Below are 20,071 nucleotides of genomic sequence, written 5' to 3'. Positions count from 1 at the left end.
GCCTTGGATTTGGAGACACTGATCCTCATCCCGGCTGCTTCACACTCGGCTGCGAACCGCTCCAGCGAGAGCTGCAGATCATGACCTGATGAAGCCAGCAGAGCCACATCATCTGCAAAAAGCAGAGATGTGATCCTAAGGCCACCAAAAAGTAACCCGTCAACACCTCGGCTGCGCCTAGAAATTCTGTCCATGAAAGTAATGAACAGAATCGGTGACAAAAGGCAGCCCTGGTGTAGTCCAACTCTCACCGGAAACAAGCCCCGACTTACTGGTGGCAATACGGCAATGTAGTTATAATAGCTAATCAGGGTTTCCCCCAGTGTATTATAGGCCTGGTGACCTACCAGGCCTATAATACACTGGCACCGCCTCCAGGCTAAGTCTTTCTTGTTTAAAAATAAATAAAAATCGCTTTTTTGTTTTTTTGAAGCCAAATTGCAAGAGTCTCTGTTGCTCTGAGTGTTTCACTGGCAGAGCAGATTTATTCCTAAAAGATAGGTTTATAATTGATGCATTTAAAGCCAGACCAATCACACCGCTGCGCCTCTGCGCTTTGCCTCGAACGCTGTAGCACCCGGATTAAGTTTACCTCAGCGCGGATCGCGCGTGCCTCCTTTCATCCAAACTGGACATAGGTTGACCTCTATGGATATTTACATCAACCCACTGTGAGAAATTATGTTTCTTTCCAGAGTTTTTGATCAAGGTAGGAGTTTAAACCCCACTTTGGTTAGCTCTGGTTGTGCAGCTCTACATGAACCGCAGGAATAATTTGTAGTCGCTTTCAGAGGTCCGTTGAGGAGCGGTGAGAATGATTACTTGTGGACCAAGAATTTTGTGTGACTTTTCTATCTCAACACACTGCCCAGCGCCTGGCTCTGTCTGTGCTGATAAAGTTTATGTATGTGTTCTCGGTTGGACAGAGCGTTAGTGGTTAATGAACCAGCTCTAAGCTCATCATGCAGGTTCAGCCTGGTGAGGAGTTTTCGCGTTCTCCTCGCTGTCACTCATCAAGCTGATTTCATATTATTCTATTATTATTTTTATTATTATTTTTCCGGTTACATGATGCATCAAACCATATCAAATGCTTTGTCCACTTAGTCAGCCAGAGTTAATGTGCGCGGCCATGCGAAGATCCGAGAAACACGTCCCATAAACATGACCAACCAAAATAGTTTCTGTGTCCCCTTGTTAAAACCTCAACAGACATGAAATGGAAGAGCTACTAAAGCCACATTAGCAGCATTTAATTAAATCTCCCGTGTGTTACGCATCTCTGCGCAGTGCACCGGATTTAACTCATCATGCAGGGCCGGTCCAAGGCTGTCTGAGGCCTTGGACCGGCCCTTGACTTAGGGGCCCCTTTTGTTACTAAAAACATCAGCACCACTAAATGCTTCTGTGTTAAAACAATCTAACTATGAATATTGTTTTTTGAACTTTTACAAAGTAAACTTGCCAGCTTCTTAAAATCTTACATTTAAATGTTAAACAATTTAAAATATTTTAATTAGTGTATGCTGAAACCATTTTATTCAAATTTAGCAGCATTGATAATCTCAATAAACAAACGTTATATTTATCTGTGGTCTGTGTTAAAATATTAGCATTTATGGGCTCCTGAAGCCCTTGGGGGCCTGATGAAACCACTGACTTAATTTGGATTAACCAGAAGTGCAAATAATTGATATTCATTTTAATTATATTTTTTGATTTGTTGTTTTTAAGACTAGTTGTGGATTTAAATAGCATTTCACTGGCAATGTTTTCCCGTAACATATAATTACCCAGTAATATTTTTACATTTCCTGTCTACTTAACATCTTTTAATACAAAAACACGGTGGACCGCCTCGGCGCCCCGACCACCGGGCTTTTCAAGTTTTCTGGGAGAAACCCTGCTAATATTATTTTCTGTTATAACCTGAGCTGGTGGAGCATATAGATAGAAATAAGATGGGTCCTATGATTGAGCCTTGGGGTACCCCACATGTGACTTCTGTCCGCTTCAATGAGAAGTTACCTATTTAAACAAAGAAATCCCTGTTCTTTATGTAAGATTCAAAAAAAGTTTAGTACTGGACCAGAGAGTCCTACACAACTCTCCAGTCATTTCAATAATATGTCATAGTCAACAGTGTCAAAAGCTGCACTGAGGTCCAACAGAATCAGTCCTGTGTTGTTTTTTTGTTGTTTTTTTGCAGTCTGCGTTTATGTGGATATCATCGAACAATTTGAAGAAGGCAGTCTCAGTACTGTGGTGAGCATGGAAACCAGAAACTTTGCAAAAAAGAGTAGACATTAAGCAAGCATTGTTACTTTACCTCCTCCTCTTCTGCAAGCCTCATCCATGGGAGGATCTCCTCCTGTGGATCACATGGGTAGGCTTTGCTTACCTGTCTTTATTATTTAGTATAATTTGTAAAATAAATAAATAAATAAATAAAAACAATAATAATAAAAATAAAAAGCGGATTAGATCCGCTGTTTTAGTGGGCCATGTGCATTGCATGTGTTTAAGTTTGTGCTGGTTTGTGCGACACACACATGATCCATGAAACGTGTTGGAGATGTCGATGTGCTATTGTGGGTCAGGTGCAGTGATAGTACCGTGGCTACCCTTCAATAATATCCTGCAGGTACCCCTGCTGGTGGAACCCTTGCTATTTATAGTTCAATTACACATATTCACATATTTCAGACGTGTAGATCTAAATGGTAATAATCATGTTTCACTGTAATTGAAAACCACAAATTCTGAACTTTGTTTAAGTTTTAAATGGTACCTGAGATGCTAACATTTGGCTGTGACTAGGGGCGTACTGATTTACCGGCACTGATTTCCATAATTTTGGGAGATCTGTGATTGGCTGATACTTGCATGTGAAGCCGATAGGGCTGAAACGATGCGCATTGTGATGTTACATAGCTGGTAGATGTGTTTTTGTGTGTGATGAATGCAGGTGTCAAATCCTGTCGCTATTATTGCAGAACATACGAGCTATAAAAGTCTGGGCAAGGTGAGAGTTCATCTATTAAACTGACTTAAGATGAATACATAAACCAAAAGCTGGAGTATAGATAATTTTTATAAGTGTATTTGTGACCCTGCCTCTTTATTATTAAATTGAATACAATTTCAGATTTTGTATAAAGTTTCTTCAGGTTAATTTAGAAAGTGAGCTATTATTGTTACAAGTTAATTTTCTAAACGACAGAAAAGTTGTTAGGGAAGCTCAAAGGTGAAAAATTTAACTGATGTTGATATGTGATAGTAATACTGCTATTTTAGGTTTACCAATGTTTTATTTTATCTTTTCTTATCCGATTACTCAATTAAGCGTAAGAATAATTGATAGATTACTCCATTATCTACCTCAGCAAAGGTCTAAAAATCACCCACTGTTCTCTTCTGCTCTCTCGTGAGAGAAGCTTGACTGACAGATTTGCCCACCAGGTCATATCTACATGTTCAAAGTTAACAATAGTCACCCCACTCTTGACAACTCAGTGACTTATTTTGCTGTATTTAGTGATATTTCAGACAAAAGAAATTGTTTGTAAGAGCAATATTCTGCTGCCCTTCCATGGAAGCATGCAGCATCCAGACGAACATTAAAACACTTTTCCCGTTTTAATTTAAAAGTTGTGTCAATGATGCTGCTTTGACACGACATCATTGACAAAACATATGTATAAAAACCTTCAATAGGACATACAATATTAGAAAACCAGACACCTATGACTTGAAAAGTGAATCACGGCAACAAGGACGTTAGCCGCTGTAACGCTGAATTGATTGTGTGGTGAAGCTGCCAGTAGCAGGAGGTGCACCAAGAAGCTAACAGAAACACTGAAGAGAAGTAGAGCTGCTATCGATACAGTTGCAGCCAAGCATGTTTTAATGCTACACACTACATTTTAGCAAGCAGTTCAGAGTCTAAAGTGGTATTGTTGTGCATTTTAAGGTGCAACTTTTACCTTCGAGCAAACGCCCCCAAAGGAATCGCAGTGCCCCCCTTTTGTAAATTTTTTTTGCCAGCGCTCCCTGCTGTCTCCTGAGCGAGCCCGTTGAGAAACGCTATCTTTGGGTGTTTTCACATCTGATAGTCCCCCAGACCTGGTTTAATTGGGGATCAAAATTACATTTGTTACATTTTCAGCTGCTGTGGTTCTTATTCACACTGCACTGAGTCAGACTATCCAAACTAACTGAAAAAACTGTTCCCCTCCTCACCTGTGGTGCCCTGTGTCATAATGGGTCTAATGCAGTGGTTCTTAAACTGGATTCGATCGAACCCCTGGGGTTCGATGAGTCGGTCTCAGGGGTTCGGTGGAGCCTCTGCCGCGGAGGTAAAGACACACTTGTGTAAAGTCGTGATGACACGCCCCGCTTTGCCATCACTTGCTGCAGAGGATCACGTTACATTGCTGAGCCAATCGCTGAACAGAGGATCACGTTACATTGCTGAGCCAATCAGCGCTGCTGCAGAGGATCACGTTACATTGCTTAGCCAATCAGAGCTGCGGAGGAGCACTGATTGAAGGAGTTCCACTGTCAGCATGGATTTGAACTTGTGTCTTTAATTACTTTAGCAAAGCTCACTGTTTTTACCAAATTCTGTAGCTTTCGGTGTACTTCTAAATCTGCTCCTTAGTCGCATCTTTTCGGGGTTGGTAACGCCGAGGTGGAGGTAACGCAGCTAATATAATTACATTACTAAATCAGAATACCGCAAAGTATTTTGTCTGTCGGCGCGGGGGTGGGGGGATAAGAAGGGTTCAGTGAATGCGCATATGAAACTGGGGGGTTCGGTACCTCAAGGTTAAGAATCACTGGTCTAATGTTTTTTGCCCACATGCAGAAACACTCACAGAGAGATGGAAGTAAAAGATGTTTATTGCAAAAATCAAACAAAGAAACATGGCTAGGGGGGTCAGCGGGTCGGAGTCCAGGTGCATCTGCACACAAGGGAAGACAGAGGTTAATGGTTTCACAGGGGATGAGAAGGGAGTCAACGAATGGCTGTGAGCTCTGTTCTTACTTGAAAAGCAAGTGGAGGACGATGGGCGGAGGGACGTGGTTCCAGATGAAGGGGAAAGCTGATGTTGGCTGGCTGGAGATTAACCCGACATTGGAGGGTGGGCAGGTCAGATTTGTCACCACGGAAGAGCAGCGAGGCGTCACAAAAGGTTTCTTCAGGGCTGGTGGACTTGAGGAAACAGACTCCAAAGGTCTCAAAGGATTCCTGAGGAAGAGCCACAAGAAACAGGGTGAGGGCCTGAACAAACTCGGATCAAAAAACAAGACGTCTCTAGACTAAACACACTGAGGAGCTAGAGTACCAAAACTGGCAAACACTCTGGCAAGGAAGTGTTGGCTGTTTGCTGCTTATATACTCCTCTGGATAATTCCCCTCAGGTGTGGATAGTTGAGCCTGCAGGCACGCCCTCTCCAGCAGAGTGGTCCAATGGCTCCCTCTGGTGGTCTGCCGAAGAACTGAAAAGGAAGCCAAACTAATCCCCACACCCTGAAACCCAACATTACCGCCCTCCTCAACGACCGCCACCTGGCGGTCCAGAAGAGCCAGGGGACTGGGAAGAACAAAAATCAGAAATAAGGGACGGATCCAAAATAAATGAGCCTGGCACCCATAAACGGTCCTCAGGACCATAGCCCTCCCAGTCCACCAGGTATTGCCAACCCCGCCCACGCCTCCGAGAGTCAACAATCCGGCGGACCAAGTAAGCCGGGTGACCATCAATGTCCAGGGGTCAGGGGGCCCAGTTGGGGGGCACAAGGGGCTGGAATGGACTGGTTTAACCTGAGAAACATGAAACGTGGGGTGAACATGAAGTGAGGATGGCAGTTGCAGACGAACCGTTGATGGGCCAACAATGCGCTTAATCTCATAAGGCCCAATGAAACGAGGGGGCAACTTTTTGGACATTGATTTCAAGGGGATGTCTCTTGTGGAAAGCCAAACCTTCTGACCAGGAACAAACGTATGGGCAGCCCTCCTCTTACGGTCAGCCCAACGACGATTTTGTTCAGCGGTGCGGTTCAGGGCGGTGATGGTCCTGTTCCAGATGACCCTACACCGTCGAATGTGGTGCTGGACTGAGGTGACCGAGATGTCCTTTTCGTCAGCCGGGAACAGTGGGGGTTGATAACCTAATGAGACCTGGAAAGGGGACAACCCAATGGCAGAGGACATGTGGGAGTTATGTGCATACTCCACCCAGGGGAGGTAAGTGCTCCAGTCGGCCGGATTGGTGGCAGTTAGACATCTGAGGGTGGTCTCCAAATCCTGGTTAAGTCGTTCGACTTGACCATTTGACTGTGAGTGATAACCAGAGGTGAGTGACACCTTTGCTTCAAGAGCCCAACAAAAATTTCTCCAAACTTGAGCAGTGAACTGTGGCCCTCGGTCAGAGAGGATGTCCAGAGGTATACCATGTAATCTAAACAAATGCTTAACTAGGAGTTGAGCTGTTTGAAAGGCTGAAGGAAGTTTTGTCAGAGCCACTAAGTGGCAAGCTTTAGAAAATCGATCACTAATGGTCAAAATAGTGGTCATACCTTTGGAAACAGGCAGTCCGGTGATGAAATCGACAGCTATATGCTACCAGGGCGGTTTGGGAGTTGGTAAGGGTTGAAGAAGTCCTGAGGGAGGCTGATGGGAGGACTTATTCCGAGCACAAATGGGACAGGCTAAGACATAATCTTTAACGTCCTTTTGGACGGACGGCCACCAAAAATGGCGATTAACTAGAGCTACGGTTCTGCTGATGCCTGGATGAGCAGAAAACTTCGAGGAGTGTAACCAACTGATGACACGGGCACACATAGCTGTAGGTACGTACATCTTGTTGGATGGGCCGGTCCCTGGATCAGGCTCAGACTGTTGTGCTTGTTTAACAAGATCTTCGATCTCCCAGGTTGCCGTAGCAACCGAACAGCTAGGAGGTAGAATGGGGGCTGGCTCCTTCTCAGAGTCGTCTGGAGAGAAAAGTCTGGATGGGGTATCTGGCTTCACGTTGCGGGATCCTGGGCGGAAAGAAATGGATAAGTTAAACCGAGAGAAGAATAAAGACCAACGTGACTGTCGAGGATTGAGTCTTTTAGCTGACTGGAGGTAAGCTAGATTTTTATGGTCCGTCCAAACCACGATGGGGAGAATAGCACCCTCGAGCCAATGTCGCCACTCCTCTAATGCTAATTTGATAGCAAGTAGTTCACGATCCCCAACATCATAATTTCTCTCCGCGGGGGACAGTCTGCGGGAAAAATAGGCACACGGATGAGTCTTGTGATCACTTTCTGAGAGCTGAGAGAGAACGGCCCCTACTCCTGAATCTGAAGCATCCACCTCGACAATGAACTGTTTGGTGGGATCAGGCTGGATGAGAATGGGCCCGTTGGCAAAAAGGCTTTTTAACCTGGAAAAGGCTTCATTAACTCCACTTTTACAAACAACTTATTTTCCAGGAGGCGCTGCAACACCAGACGGACATGGTTCCTGTGCTCAAGTAAGTTCTTGGAAAAAATCAAAATGTCATCAAGATAGACAAACACGAACACATTCAGAAAGTCCCTTAGGACATCATTAACGAGAGCCTGAAAGCACGCTGGTGCGTTAGTTAAACCGAAGGGCATCACTAAATACTCAAAATGGCCTAATGGAGTCTAAAAGGCCGTCTTCCACTCATCCCCTTCTCTGATGCAGAGTAAGTGGTAGGCGTTCCTAAGATCTAGTTTTGTGAACTCCCTGGCCCCTTGAACTGGCTCAAAGGCAGAGGAGAGGAGTGGCAGAGGGTATTTGTTCTTAACAGTGATTTGGTTCAGCCTTCTGAAGTCAATGCAAGGTCTTAAAGATCCGTCTTTCTTCCCTACAAAGAAAAAACCAGCCCCTAAAGGGGAGGAGGAATGGCGGATAATGCCAGCTGCTAATGACTCCTGTATATATTTCTCCATGGTCTCCCTTTCAGGTTTGGAGATGTTGTAGAGTCGACTGTTGGGCAAAGGAGCCCCGGGTAGCAGATCTATTGTACAGTCATATGGTCTGTGGGGAGGCAGGGACGAGGCTTTAGATTTACTGAATATTTGAGCCAAGTCGTGATATTCAGCAGGCACTGAAGTGAGATCTGGTGGATCGGCCTCATCATTGTCTGCTGGTGGTGGGCCTGGCGGGACGGCAGAGCGGAGACAAGATGAATGGCAGGTTAAAGACCACGATTCAATGTATCAACTTACCCAATTTATATTGGGGTTGTGCTGTTGCAACCATTCGAAACCCAAAATCAACGGGGTACTTGCAGTTGGAAAAACATAGAATGAGATACACTCATTATGGTTGCCAGAAACGGTTAGTGGGATGGGTTGGGTCTGGTGAGTAATCTGTGGCAGCATCTTGCCATCAAGGGCTAGAACACGAAGGGGGGCTGGGAGAGGGACTGTCTGAATTCCCATCTGCTGCACAAAACATGAATCCAACCGATTACGTTCACATCCAGAGTCTAGCAAGGCGGAGACCGAATTGGAAGAAAAGAGAAGAGGTAAGAGAAGCAGGTAACAGTAGACGAGGTGAATTTGTGGTTATTTGATGGTCCGCCAGCTCCCTCGCCCTTACTGGCGGACATTGGTTTTTAACAGCAGGGGATAGACGGAGACGAAATGACCAGCTTCGCCACAGTAGAGACACAACTTAGAGCGCATTAAGCGCTGCCTCTCTTCTTGAGACAATTTTGTGTGTCCAATTTGCATGGTTTCGGGGCTGGAAAAATTCGGTGAGGGCTCAGCCGGGATGGTGCGGCTAACAACGGGAAGAGGTCTGGGTGGAGGATTTCTATTGCCTCTTTCTTTAATTCGGGCTCGAATCCTATTATCTAAGCGTATTGACAGTTTTATTAAGTCCTCCGAAGATTCGGGTTCATGTAGTGTTGCTATTTCGTCCTTAATGGGATTGTTTAAAGCGTTTAGGTATGCACTTTTGAGCGCTTTTATGTGTTCGCATCCATCTGAATAATATGTAGTTGCGACCCTGATTCCATCATGTAAAATTTCCTCAAATGAAACAGTCTTTTTAAAACTTAATTCATCCTTTAACTCTCTTTGTCTCTTTATTGAAGAATTTTGTTAAATATTTAAACCAGTTTTCTGTGCCATGCCCAGCTCAAAGGCGTGACACAAAAATGGGAGACAGACAAGCAAATCTACACAAACAATAATTTATTCATACAAAAAATATATAGCTCTTGGAGGACTACACAGCCAATCTGAGAGGAGCATGAACCAATGCTGCTGCCCATTCCGGTCTGATCCAGAGGTCAAGCAAGCAGGCCAGTGACTGGCTGGACGTCAGCTTTTATCATCAGGCCGGTGTGTTCAATTAGCAGCCCATCCATCTCCTTCCTGAAAAGAGGAAAAATAGAGGCCCCTACTGGACTGGAGGTGATTGTCACCCCCTTCCCCCATAAAAATGGAGTACCCAGTAGGACTCCAAAAGCACACCTGACGTTCATCGATGCTTTTCATTTTCTCCTGAGAAGAGGTCAACTTTCCCATAGCCATTTCCACCCCCACATACAAACGCCGTCTAAAACCATTGACGTAGTCGATTAAATTACTCGGAGGTTGTGAAGGTCCCACAGCATCATGCAACAATTTAAGCGGCCCATGCACTGCACGTCCAAAAACAAGCTTGTTTTGACTAAAACTAATGCTCTCCTGCACCATCATCAGGTCACTGCGAGAAACAGACAAAAGGGGACATCTACAGAGAAAATCACACTTTCCTTTGCTAGAAATAACAGGTTATGAGGACCAAACAGAGGAAGAGGACAGAGTTGGCTGTAGGAGCTGCTGATGTTTTGCTGCTGCCTTCAGTTTCGTGAATGAAACAATGAATGACACTTACCTCTGGTTGGACTGTGTGATCTGTTAAGAACTTCTATAGCTATGTGTCCGGCTGTTGACGAATAAACATTTCGTTCGGTGTTGTAGTGGTTTCACATTCAGTACCGGTGTTCTAGCTCCAGTAGCATTTCCAGTACTAATAGCTCCATTAGCGCTGCTTGTCTTTGACATTTCTCCCAGCATCTATAGCGCTGTATCTGGTTCGGCATCAGCTGTGCTTTATAGAGTCTGGTGTGGTGGTGGAAACAGTGACACTGGACTTTACCACCGACAATGGACCTCCATGGGTCCGGTCGGATCGATGATGTCAGTAGCGCAGGCAGTATAGCTCCTGTTCTCAAAGAGCGTCCAGCTCTGCCTGTTTCAGCGACAGTATGGCATTTATTTTTAGCTCGTTAAGGTAGCGGTAGACTGTGGTGGTCCTCCATTCTACTGATAAGACATTTAGAGTTCCAATATTGAGTGACAATGAAGAAGACACAGATTGTTTTCACAAGTATATGCCAAGGCTACTTATAACATTTACTAGCTATTTTATAATAACAAATCAGAATTGATTTATCCTTCATTCTCACAGCAAAGCCAATCATTTCTAGGTCAGTGTCACTCAAAAGCCCAGACTGCATTCCATTTCTATCTTGTCTCAGCACAAATTAGTTGAAAGCACTCCATTTTCTCTTTTCTGATATTCAGTGTTCTTGGAATGATTGATGTTACCACTCATTCTCAGGAGGTCTTTTTACAAATTAATTTTGTTTTAAAAAGCAAAAATTAAAACTTAGAATTTAGAAGACTTTTGGATCCAAGTAAAGATGTTTGACAACTTTTTTAGTTTTTAAGTTCAAATGTTCATGTTTCCAACAGATGTAATCGGTCCAAGTATGGAAAAACATGTCTAAGTGTTTTTGTTAGTATTTGTTAGTATGTTTTTTTTATTTATTCATTTTTGCCTGTTTTTAACTGATTGTTTTCAAATTTCATATCTTTCAGGAAGGTGATAAAAGAAGGCATTGGCTGCTTTAACCCGGCTTACGGAAAAGTCTCTCAAGGAGTGAAAGAAATTTGAAGGAAAAGATTGAGTAAAACCCAGGGAAAATGAAAACCTCCAGAGCCCTGACCCACTGAGCAACTGAACTGGAATGAAATCTTGATCTATTTTTCCTAATAGTAACCAAGTTAGCAATGAGTGGGCGTATATAATGGCCAAGAATAAGGATGCACGCTCCCTGACATTTTCCATTAGTGTGGTTGGCCTCTCTGGGACTGAAAAAGAAAAGGGCAACTGTGGAGTGGGCAAGTCCTGCCTGTGCAATCGATATGTGCGCCCAGATGCAGACAATTACTACTCTGAGCACACCTCAGTGCTCAGTACAATAGACTTTGGCGGACGTGTAGTCAACAATGACCACTTCCTTTATTGGGGGGAGGTGAACATTCGGGGGGAGGAGGGTTTGGACTGTAAAATCCAAGTAATTGAACAAACTGAGTTCATTGATGACCAAACATTTCTTCCACATCGAAGTACAAATCTACAGCCATATACCAAACGAGCTGCAGCAACTAAGCTCCAGTCAGCAGAGAAGCTTATGTACATCTGCACTGACCAGCTGGGCTTGGAGCAGGACTTTGACCAGAGGCAGATGCCTGATGGGAAACTGAACATTGATGGCTTTGTGCTTTGTGTTGATGTTAGTAAGGGTTGTAATAGGAAATTTGATGACCAAATGAAATTCATTAACAGCCTCTACTCACAAATCGTTAAGTCAAAGAAACCTATTGTTGTTGCTGCCTCAAAGTGTGATGAGTATATGGACCAGCATTTGAGGGATCTGCAGACCTTTGTGGCCAGCAAAAAGAATTTGATGTTAATTGAGACATCAGCACGTTTCAATGTCAACGTAGAGCACTGCTTCAATACCCTTATCCAGCAGATTGATAAAACAAGAGGAAAGCCTAAAACTATACCATACCAGGATGCCTATAAAGTCCATCGACAGCTCGCTGCCTCAGTAACAGAAAGATTTGAGAAGCTCATTGTGCAAACAGTGAGGGACTATCATATTACGTGGAAAACAGTCATAAATAACTTGAAAGGTCAGCCAGACTATGATGAGTTTATCACCCTAGAGGGATCTCGAAAAGCTCGCTCCATGTTCACAAAGTACATTGCACAACTGAAACAGGAGCACATCAAACGCCGGCGGGAAGAGTACTTAGTAACACTTCCAAAAACCCTTAACAATATTTTCTGTAGCCTGGAGGAAGTTGAACACCTATCATGGCCTGAGGCACAGACTATAATCCGAAACCGGCAAGATTTCCAGTGTTGGTTTGTGGTACTGGATCATACACCATGGGATGAGTCAGATCACATTGATAATAGTGATCGTAGAATACCCTTCGACCTCCTTAATACTCCTGATGGGGAGAGAATTTACTATTCCCATGTCCAGCACTTGCTATCTGAGAAAAGAAGGGTGGAGATGAAAGATAGGTTCAAGAAAACTCTGGAAAGGGTTCATTTTATTAGTCCAGGACAACCATGGGAGGAGGTCATGTGCTTTGTCATGGAAGATGAGGCCTACAAGTACATCACTGAATCTGACAGAAAGGATGTTTACTGTAGGCACCAGCAGGAAATAGTTGAAAAGGCCAAAGAGGATTTTCAGGAAATGCTGTTTGAGCACGCTGAGCTGTTTTATGACTTGGATCTTAATGCAACTCCCAGTTGTGACAAGATGACAGAAATTCACAGTGTACTAAATGAGGAGCCCCGGTACAGAGCACTGCAGAAACTTGCCCCAGATAGAGAGTCGCTACTCCTTAAACACATTGGGTTTGTCTACCATCCCACTAAGGAGACGTGCTTAAGTGGACAGAACTGTGTAGATCTGAAAGTAGAGCAGGTTTTGGCCAACAGGCTGGTACAGCTTGACCACGGACGCTCAAATCTCTACTATACCAGTGCCAACATTGATAAGATCAACCTCTGCCTTCTTGGAAAAGATGGGCTCTCACAGGAACTAGCAAATGAGATCCGAGCTCAATCCACAGATGATGAGTACACGCTTGATGGTAAAATTTATGAACTAGAGCTTCTTCCTGTGGATGTTAACTCCACTCTCCTATTCAGTCACACATGGGTTGCTACTTTCAAACCTCATGGCTGCTTTTGTGTGTTTAACTCTATTGAGTCTCTCAACTGTATTGGTGATTGCATAGGTAGGATCAGAGCAGAGATAGCACAGAATAGACGAGATCAGTTTGCTCAGCCACTCCCTTTTATTCTCATTCTTTCAAGTCAGAGAGACAATGTTTGCAAAAACATACCTATTCTAAGGCACCAAGGCCAGCAGCTTGCAAACAAGTTGCAGTGTACCTTTGTTGACATTCCCTCAGGAGCTTTTCCAAGGAAATTCACAGAATTCCAAATTAAGCAGGGGCTCAGGGCAGTGCTGGAAGGCCTTAAGCATAACTTGGATGTCTTGGCACCCCTACCGTGTATTAAAGACATGGCTGAGACAGATCTTAGAATAGTCATGTGTGCTATGTGTTGGGACCCTTTTAGTGTTGACCTCATCCTCTCACCTTTCTTAGATTCACATTGCTGTAGTGCAGGACAGCAAGGCCAGAGCAATACACTCATACTCGATAAGATTATTGGGGACAACCGGAAAAGGATCCAAGTCACTATACTCTCTTACCACTCAGCTATTGGTGTCCGGAAGGATGAACTTGTGCATGGCTATATTCTGGTCTACTCTGCCAAGCGCAAGGCATCAATGGCAACCCTACGGGCATTCTTGGCCGAAGTTCAAGATGTGATCCCCGTCCAGATGGTGGCGATAACAGACAGTCAAGCGGACTTCTTCGAGAGTGATGCCATAAAGGAGCTCATGACTGAAGGGGAGCACATTGCCACAGAGATTGCTGCTAAGTTCACAGCACTCTATTCCCTGTCACAGTATCACCGGCAGACGGAGGTTTTTACACCCTTCTTCAACGAAGTGCTAGAAAAAAAGCCAAACATTGAGAAGGCCTTCTTGCTTGACAGCTCCACTCGCGACTGCACCACCAGTGAAGATGTTTTCCCCACATCACCTCATAGTCATTTGCCAGCTTACACCGCCTATTATCCTGAATCAGATGATGATAATGAGGCCCCCCCACCTTACAGTCCAATTGGTGATGATGTGCAACTTCTGCCTACACCCAGTGAGCGGGCAAAGTACAGGATTGATCTAGAGGGAAATGAGTACCCCGTTCACAGCACACCTGCCGGAGACCATGATCGCAACCACAAAGTGCCCCCACCAGTCCGACCTAAACCTGTGCTCCCTAAGCCTAATGTAAAGAAGCTCGACCCCAACCTGCTTAAAACCATTGAGGCAGGCATGCGAAGCAATCGCAGGATGCCTCGTGGCCCAGTCACACACACTGAAGATGTGGAAACTTCAGACAACTATGCAGAGCCTGTTGACACCCTGGTTAGATCCAGAGGTTTCCACAGCGACAACATCTATGTTGTACCTGAAGACGCACACAGCCGTCTGGTGAAAATTACACCTCCATTCCTCCATTCAGGAGGAGATGAGGAGAACGGATTTGATCGAAAGTCTCAAGCCATGAGGCGACCGTCTAAGTACAAGCATCGTTCTAAGATCCTCTTCAGCAAAACAAAGGCCTATCAAAGACGATTTCATTCTGATAGTGATGGTGAAGAGTTTTGCCCTGCCACACAGAAAAAGAAAAAGGGAAGAGCCCATAGAGGCAGTGAGGAAGACCCTCTTCTCTCCCCAGCTGACCCATGGAAGATTGGTATAGATAATCCTGCAATCACCTCTGATCCTGAAGATGATAAGAAGATGAAGAAGAAGAAGACATCAAAGACACTGAAGGACCAGAAAAAGGTGAGTCTTTTCTATTATTCAACACTGGCACACAATCTTTTTTTTCATCTAAGTTTTTATTGGTTTTATAACAAATGAACAAAACTTTAAACAGGGAGGTCAGTGCTTATTGTATCAAAATAAAATGGGGGAACAAAACTAGTAACAACAAACAAAAGGTTAGTCACCTTAATGAGCTAGATTCATACTAGATGTCCAGAAGCAAATTTACTCAAAATCTTAACATATTTATCCTAAGCACTGAATACATCTGTGTTATGATGTTATGAGAGTACACATAACATCATATGTGTACTCTCATATGATGTACACATATGATGGCACATAATCGAGACATTGCATGTCTCGATTTATGTCTCATTGCATAAATCGCGGTAATCTTTGGGTATTACTGCATGTTGTAGTATTTTCATCTAATAGCTACTGGGAGTCACAAGGTATGCAAACTTGGGCTTGTACAACTTGTTGATGGCCTACACTACAGTAAACCTGTTAAAAGATACCTCCAGCACCATTAAGACTCTGGATGAAAAACTCAGGTACATGCTCTACCAGGAATAATGCTCCCATGTATCCATCAAACTGTTGAAACTAAGTGCAACAGAGACACCGGGATCTGGGACAGAGTACATCTAGTTTCCTCTGGACCTGGACAGCACCACTGGAGGGTCAGGAAACGGCACCCTGGGGCCAATAGGGGATCAATACTACTGGGCAGGAGAACAGTTCCTTCAAATTTGTGAGAGAATGGCCAGCCTGAGCACTTTGGGTGACTCTGCTGTTTATGCCTCTTTGTCAAGAAGACGTTCCTCACTCTGTGACCTGCTCTGGAACTAGAGGTTGATTTAAGATCATCTCTGTTCCTCCTGAAGTGACCAACAGAAGGGACATGAAGCAGAAGTGCAGGACCAGCACTGCCTCCCCTGCACACCCTGGTGGATACAACCTCCACCACCATCGTACTTTTCTCTGTGGTGAGCACAGAAGATGATTCTGAGATGGAGAATTCATATATAAAGAGGGAACTGCAGAGACTTGGGGAGAAACATCTGAAGGAAATCTCAGAGCTGCAAGCACATCAATGTGGAGAGGTGTAACTACTCTATTGCCGACTTGGTAAGGTTCCTCCTCCTGGCCTTGGCCTCTTACAAGTTGCACCGCATAGAAGCTGCAGGACTCTTCCTGGAGAGAAGAGTACATCTAGTTTCCTCTGGACCTGGAAACTAGATGTACTCTTCCTGGGAAGAAGTTCCCCAGCCCAGGGAACTTCTCAGCCCCCTAGATCAACAATTTGGGCATGTCAAAACGAAAAGCAGTGACTCCGCTAAACCCCAGGTGCTGCTCCAGGGTCAAGTCAGCCAGGAGCGAGTTTAAATGGTTCTACATGCTGAACTCGACCCACGGCAGGCCATGGTCATGTGCCAGCCACCTTCCCAGCTCTGCTTCAGAGCCAGTGAGGACTCAACAACCCTGCTCTCTGAAAGGCTCTCTGTCCTCTGATAACATCTATGCTGGGCAACAAGGAGATGTCACTTGCACACAAGCTCAAACTGAACTAGGGCCAACACTCAAAAGGTCGTGTCTTGGTAAGGAGCGAGGTTGCAGGTCTTGGGCTTCAGCATCAGTCAGTCACAACTTTGCCTTTCCTGCTGTTTCCTCCACCCTCTCCAGCAGTACTTCATCTTCATCTCATAAGCTGACTGACCCCAAGGCAAAGTCTCTTTTGGTAGCATTGTCTCTTCCAATTCTGTTACCAAAACCGTAATCTGTATTACAGCCGTTCATCAATATAATGTGCATAAAGTCTATATATTTAACCAGCATGTGTTAGGTATTGGTATCACTGTATTATTGTTTCTGTAGGGAAATTTTTCTAGCAGCAATGGGAAAAAAACAAAACGGGAAAAGCACAGATTCAATTATACATTGGCAAAACAAGTAAAGAAGTCTGAGAAATGTCTCTACAGATATCAATATGAAATGCTCAGACTAAATGACAATTAGGGCTGCACTGTGGCGCAGTTGGTAGTACTGTGCCACTGCACTCCTGGGTTTCAATCCCAGCCTGGGGTTTTTCTGCATGGAGTTTGAATGCTCTGTAACACTATTTGACAGACATGACTGACATGACACTGTCATAAACATGACATAACACCTGTTATAAAGGGAGTTTTTATGAATCTCTATGACTGTTGTCATGAAGTGTCATTTGATAAATAATGACGCCTTTAATGCAAAGTTGCTCTAAAAGTTGCACTGAAAGTCCATTAAAAGTGTCAACTTTGTATTATTTTGCATATAATCACATTTTTAATGCAAAGTTGGCAACTTTTAGAGTGACTTTGCATTAAGTGTCTTTATTTACCGAATGACACTTCAACAGTCATAGACATTTATAAAGACTCCTTCATGTTATATCATGTTTATGACAGTGTTGTGTCAGTCTAATTCACATCCTGTCAAAGTGTTACCGAATGCTTTCTCTAAGCATGCATAGGTTCTCTCCAGGTATTCTCTCCCAAGTACTCTAAATTCTCCTGAGGTGTTAGTGTGTGTACATGATTGTTTGTAGTGTCTGTCTCTGTATTGCCCTACGATGGACTGGTGACAAGTTTATGATGACCCTGCCTCTCGCCTGCTGAAAACTGGAGATGGGCACCAGCACCCCTCATGACCCGTCCGTCCGTCCGTCCATCCGTCCGTTTTCTTACACCCTTGTCTCTACTCCCTAGTGGAGTCGGGAGGGCTGCTCGTGCCTATCTTCAGAAGTCAACAGGCGAGAGGTACACCCTGGACAGGTCGCCAGTCCATCACAGGGCAATACAGAGACAGACAGGACACACAACCATGCACATACACACGCACACCTAAGGAGAATTTAGAGAGACCAGTTAATCTAACAGTCATGTTTTTGGAGAAAGCTCCAAAATGTTGTGGGAAGAAACTGGAGTACCTGAAGAGAACCCACCATGCACAGGGAGAACATGCAAACTCCGTGCAGAAAGACCCCGGGCTGGGAATCGAACCCAGAACCTGCTTGCTGCACCACTGTGCAGCTCCCTCATGACCTGACTAGGGATACATTTGTAAGATAATGGATGTATGGATAAATGACATGTAGTGTTTTATTGGTAAATGCATGGTTTAAAATTAGAAAACATACTCCCCAATTTAGGTAAACTATACAGTGGTGTATCAGTGCTAAAGCATGTTCATACACCTGACGTTTTTGTTTTTCCTGATGGACAAATCCAAGATGAAGATTTATGGGCCAAGTCAGTGTGCAAATCAGCAGAGAAATGCCTTCTGGTGCCACATGACAGCCATGAATACTGAGCATTGTTAGAACTATGATGCTTTTAGATCAACAGATGAGAATGAAGAACAACTCTATTGACTGTCCTGGCCAATTGCAGAAGAGCAGAAAAGAGTATGGAGAAATCTAAGTTACCAGCATGATAAAAAGGAATTTAGTCTTGTTCTGTTCTCATCTGAAAATGATTCAAATTAAATCCTAAATGTACAAAACAGGCTGCACTGCGCAATTATTTATGAAAGTAAATAATTTTGCCAAGCAAAATGGAATTTTTCCTGAAAAATTAAGTATGCTTTCAAGTCATGCTAATCTAGAAAAATTCCAGTCTGCATTCTTTTTTCCAGCTCAGCACCTTGCGACTCTCCTGACTGAACTCCTCCCAGCTGTCATCACATCAACATGAATTCTCCTGACCTCTCCTGTCTTCCTCCATTGCTCCTCCTATTTCATATCTGTTAATACTGCTAAACAACACATACAATTGTACACAATGTCTTGTACAAATACTCACAAAATGTTCAAAATTTATGTAGCTTTAATAATATATCTTTTTGCTGTTACGCTGCTTTATAAGATTCTTCTGCTTCTGCTATTAAACTTTCAACATTATCTCTGCATCTGTTAACGGTTTACTTTTTCAACCTCCTTTAAAAGACCTTCTTCCTTCTAAATGTATTTGTTCTGTCGCTCATTCTTGTCTTAATGTTCCTTACTGACCTGTTTTGTTGTTACTACTTTCTTTATTGTTTAGTATTTCTTGATTGATTCAATTGCCTTCCAGAAGCTTCTGAAAATTCTCATCTCCCTTTTACTTGTAGCCCAAATCGACCAAGCCCCCGAAGCCACTTTACCCACCCACTCGGAGAACCTGGGACAGCAACTACTTTGGCGTTCGCCTGCAGAATCTGGTGACTTCAGAGCGTCCCATCCCACTCTTCATTGAGAAATGTGTTGAATACATAGAACGCACAGGTCAGCCACTCATTTTCTCATCTTCGGTCAGTTTTTTTTTAATCTACAGCGTGAATTTCTTCAGTTCTTTCAAAAATACTTATCCATCTTTTTAAATGTTGACTTCTTTCTACTTGTAGAAACCCATTCCTGTGGATTTAGTTAAACAATGTTGGCTTTTTTCACATGATTGATTATTTGACACTTTATTAAATAATCCCAAAAGGAAAATTTCTCAGATAAGCACTTTTGAATCAATTTTGCTCAATATGACTTGGATTAAAGAAGCTAATAAATAGATGGCAACACAGACTTTTACAGAGAAGAGGTTTTTTTCTGAAGAAATGAAGAAAAATAGTGACTGTGGGGATATGTTTTCCTCATTCATGCTAGAGTGACTTGTGGTTGTTGGATCATTTATGTTTTTTTTTTTTTTTTTGGAAATGAAACAGACACAAACTAATATAACCAGCCTCTCAAGTGAAACAAGAAGCTCTGATTACACCCCATGCTAATGTTCTAGTATAGATGATACACAGTCAGTGTGAAAGGTAATTGAGTTAAAGGTCAGTGTTTTTAGACATTTCATGGTAAAATGGCTTGTACTTGTATAGCGCTTTATCAAGTCCAGAGGACTCCAAAGCGCTTCACACTATAGTCATTCACCCGTTCACCCATTCACACACTCACTCACACGCTGATGGTGGCAAGCCACTGGATAGCAGCCACGGCTGCCCTGGGGCCAGGCTATCATACACCAGCAGGCAAGGCGAGTTCGCCCTGCTGATTGCAGATACTGTCACTACCATCACCTCTATATTATTATTAGAAGAGGAAACTAAAGCAAGTTTATTGTCTCTGAGTGTGTTGACGTTTTTTTTTTTTGTCTTAAATAGACCAAATTATGTCTGAAATCCTCATCTCTAAACTGGTCTGGTGCTACTTTTCCTTCTGACCACAGAAATGAATA

At 43.6% G+C, this 20,071-nt stretch overlaps 1 protein-coding gene across 5 annotated transcripts in view; it reads left to right on the top strand.

The window, feature by feature from the left end:
* arhgap5 (Rho GTPase activating protein 5) overlaps positions 1–19,232 on the top strand; it is a 32,269-nt gene extending 13,037 nt beyond the window's left edge. For all 5 annotated transcript variants that reach the window (XM_015024868.1, XM_015024869.1, XM_015024872.1 and 2 more), the window contains 2 exons: positions 10,915–14,834; positions 18,969–19,232. In XM_015024868.1, the coding sequence (XP_014880354.1) occupies positions 11,124–14,834; positions 18,969–19,217 (3,960 nt within the window). In that variant the 5' untranslated portion in view covers positions 10,915–11,123 and the 3' untranslated portion in view covers positions 19,218–19,232. The remainder of the gene's footprint in view (positions 1–10,914; positions 14,835–18,968) is intronic.
* The last annotated feature ends 839 nt before the right edge of the window (positions 19,233–20,071 follow it).

Source organism: Poecilia latipinna, unplaced genomic scaffold, assembly GCF_001443285.1.
Source record: "Poecilia latipinna isolate Pla-1442-1.1 unplaced genomic scaffold, P_latipinna-1.0 Scaffold3849, whole genome shotgun sequence".
NCBI lineage: Eukaryota > Metazoa > Chordata > Actinopteri > Cyprinodontiformes > Poeciliidae > Poecilia > Poecilia latipinna.
Note: the sequence above shows the minus strand (reverse complement) of the source record. Positions and strands in the feature narration are given on the sequence as shown.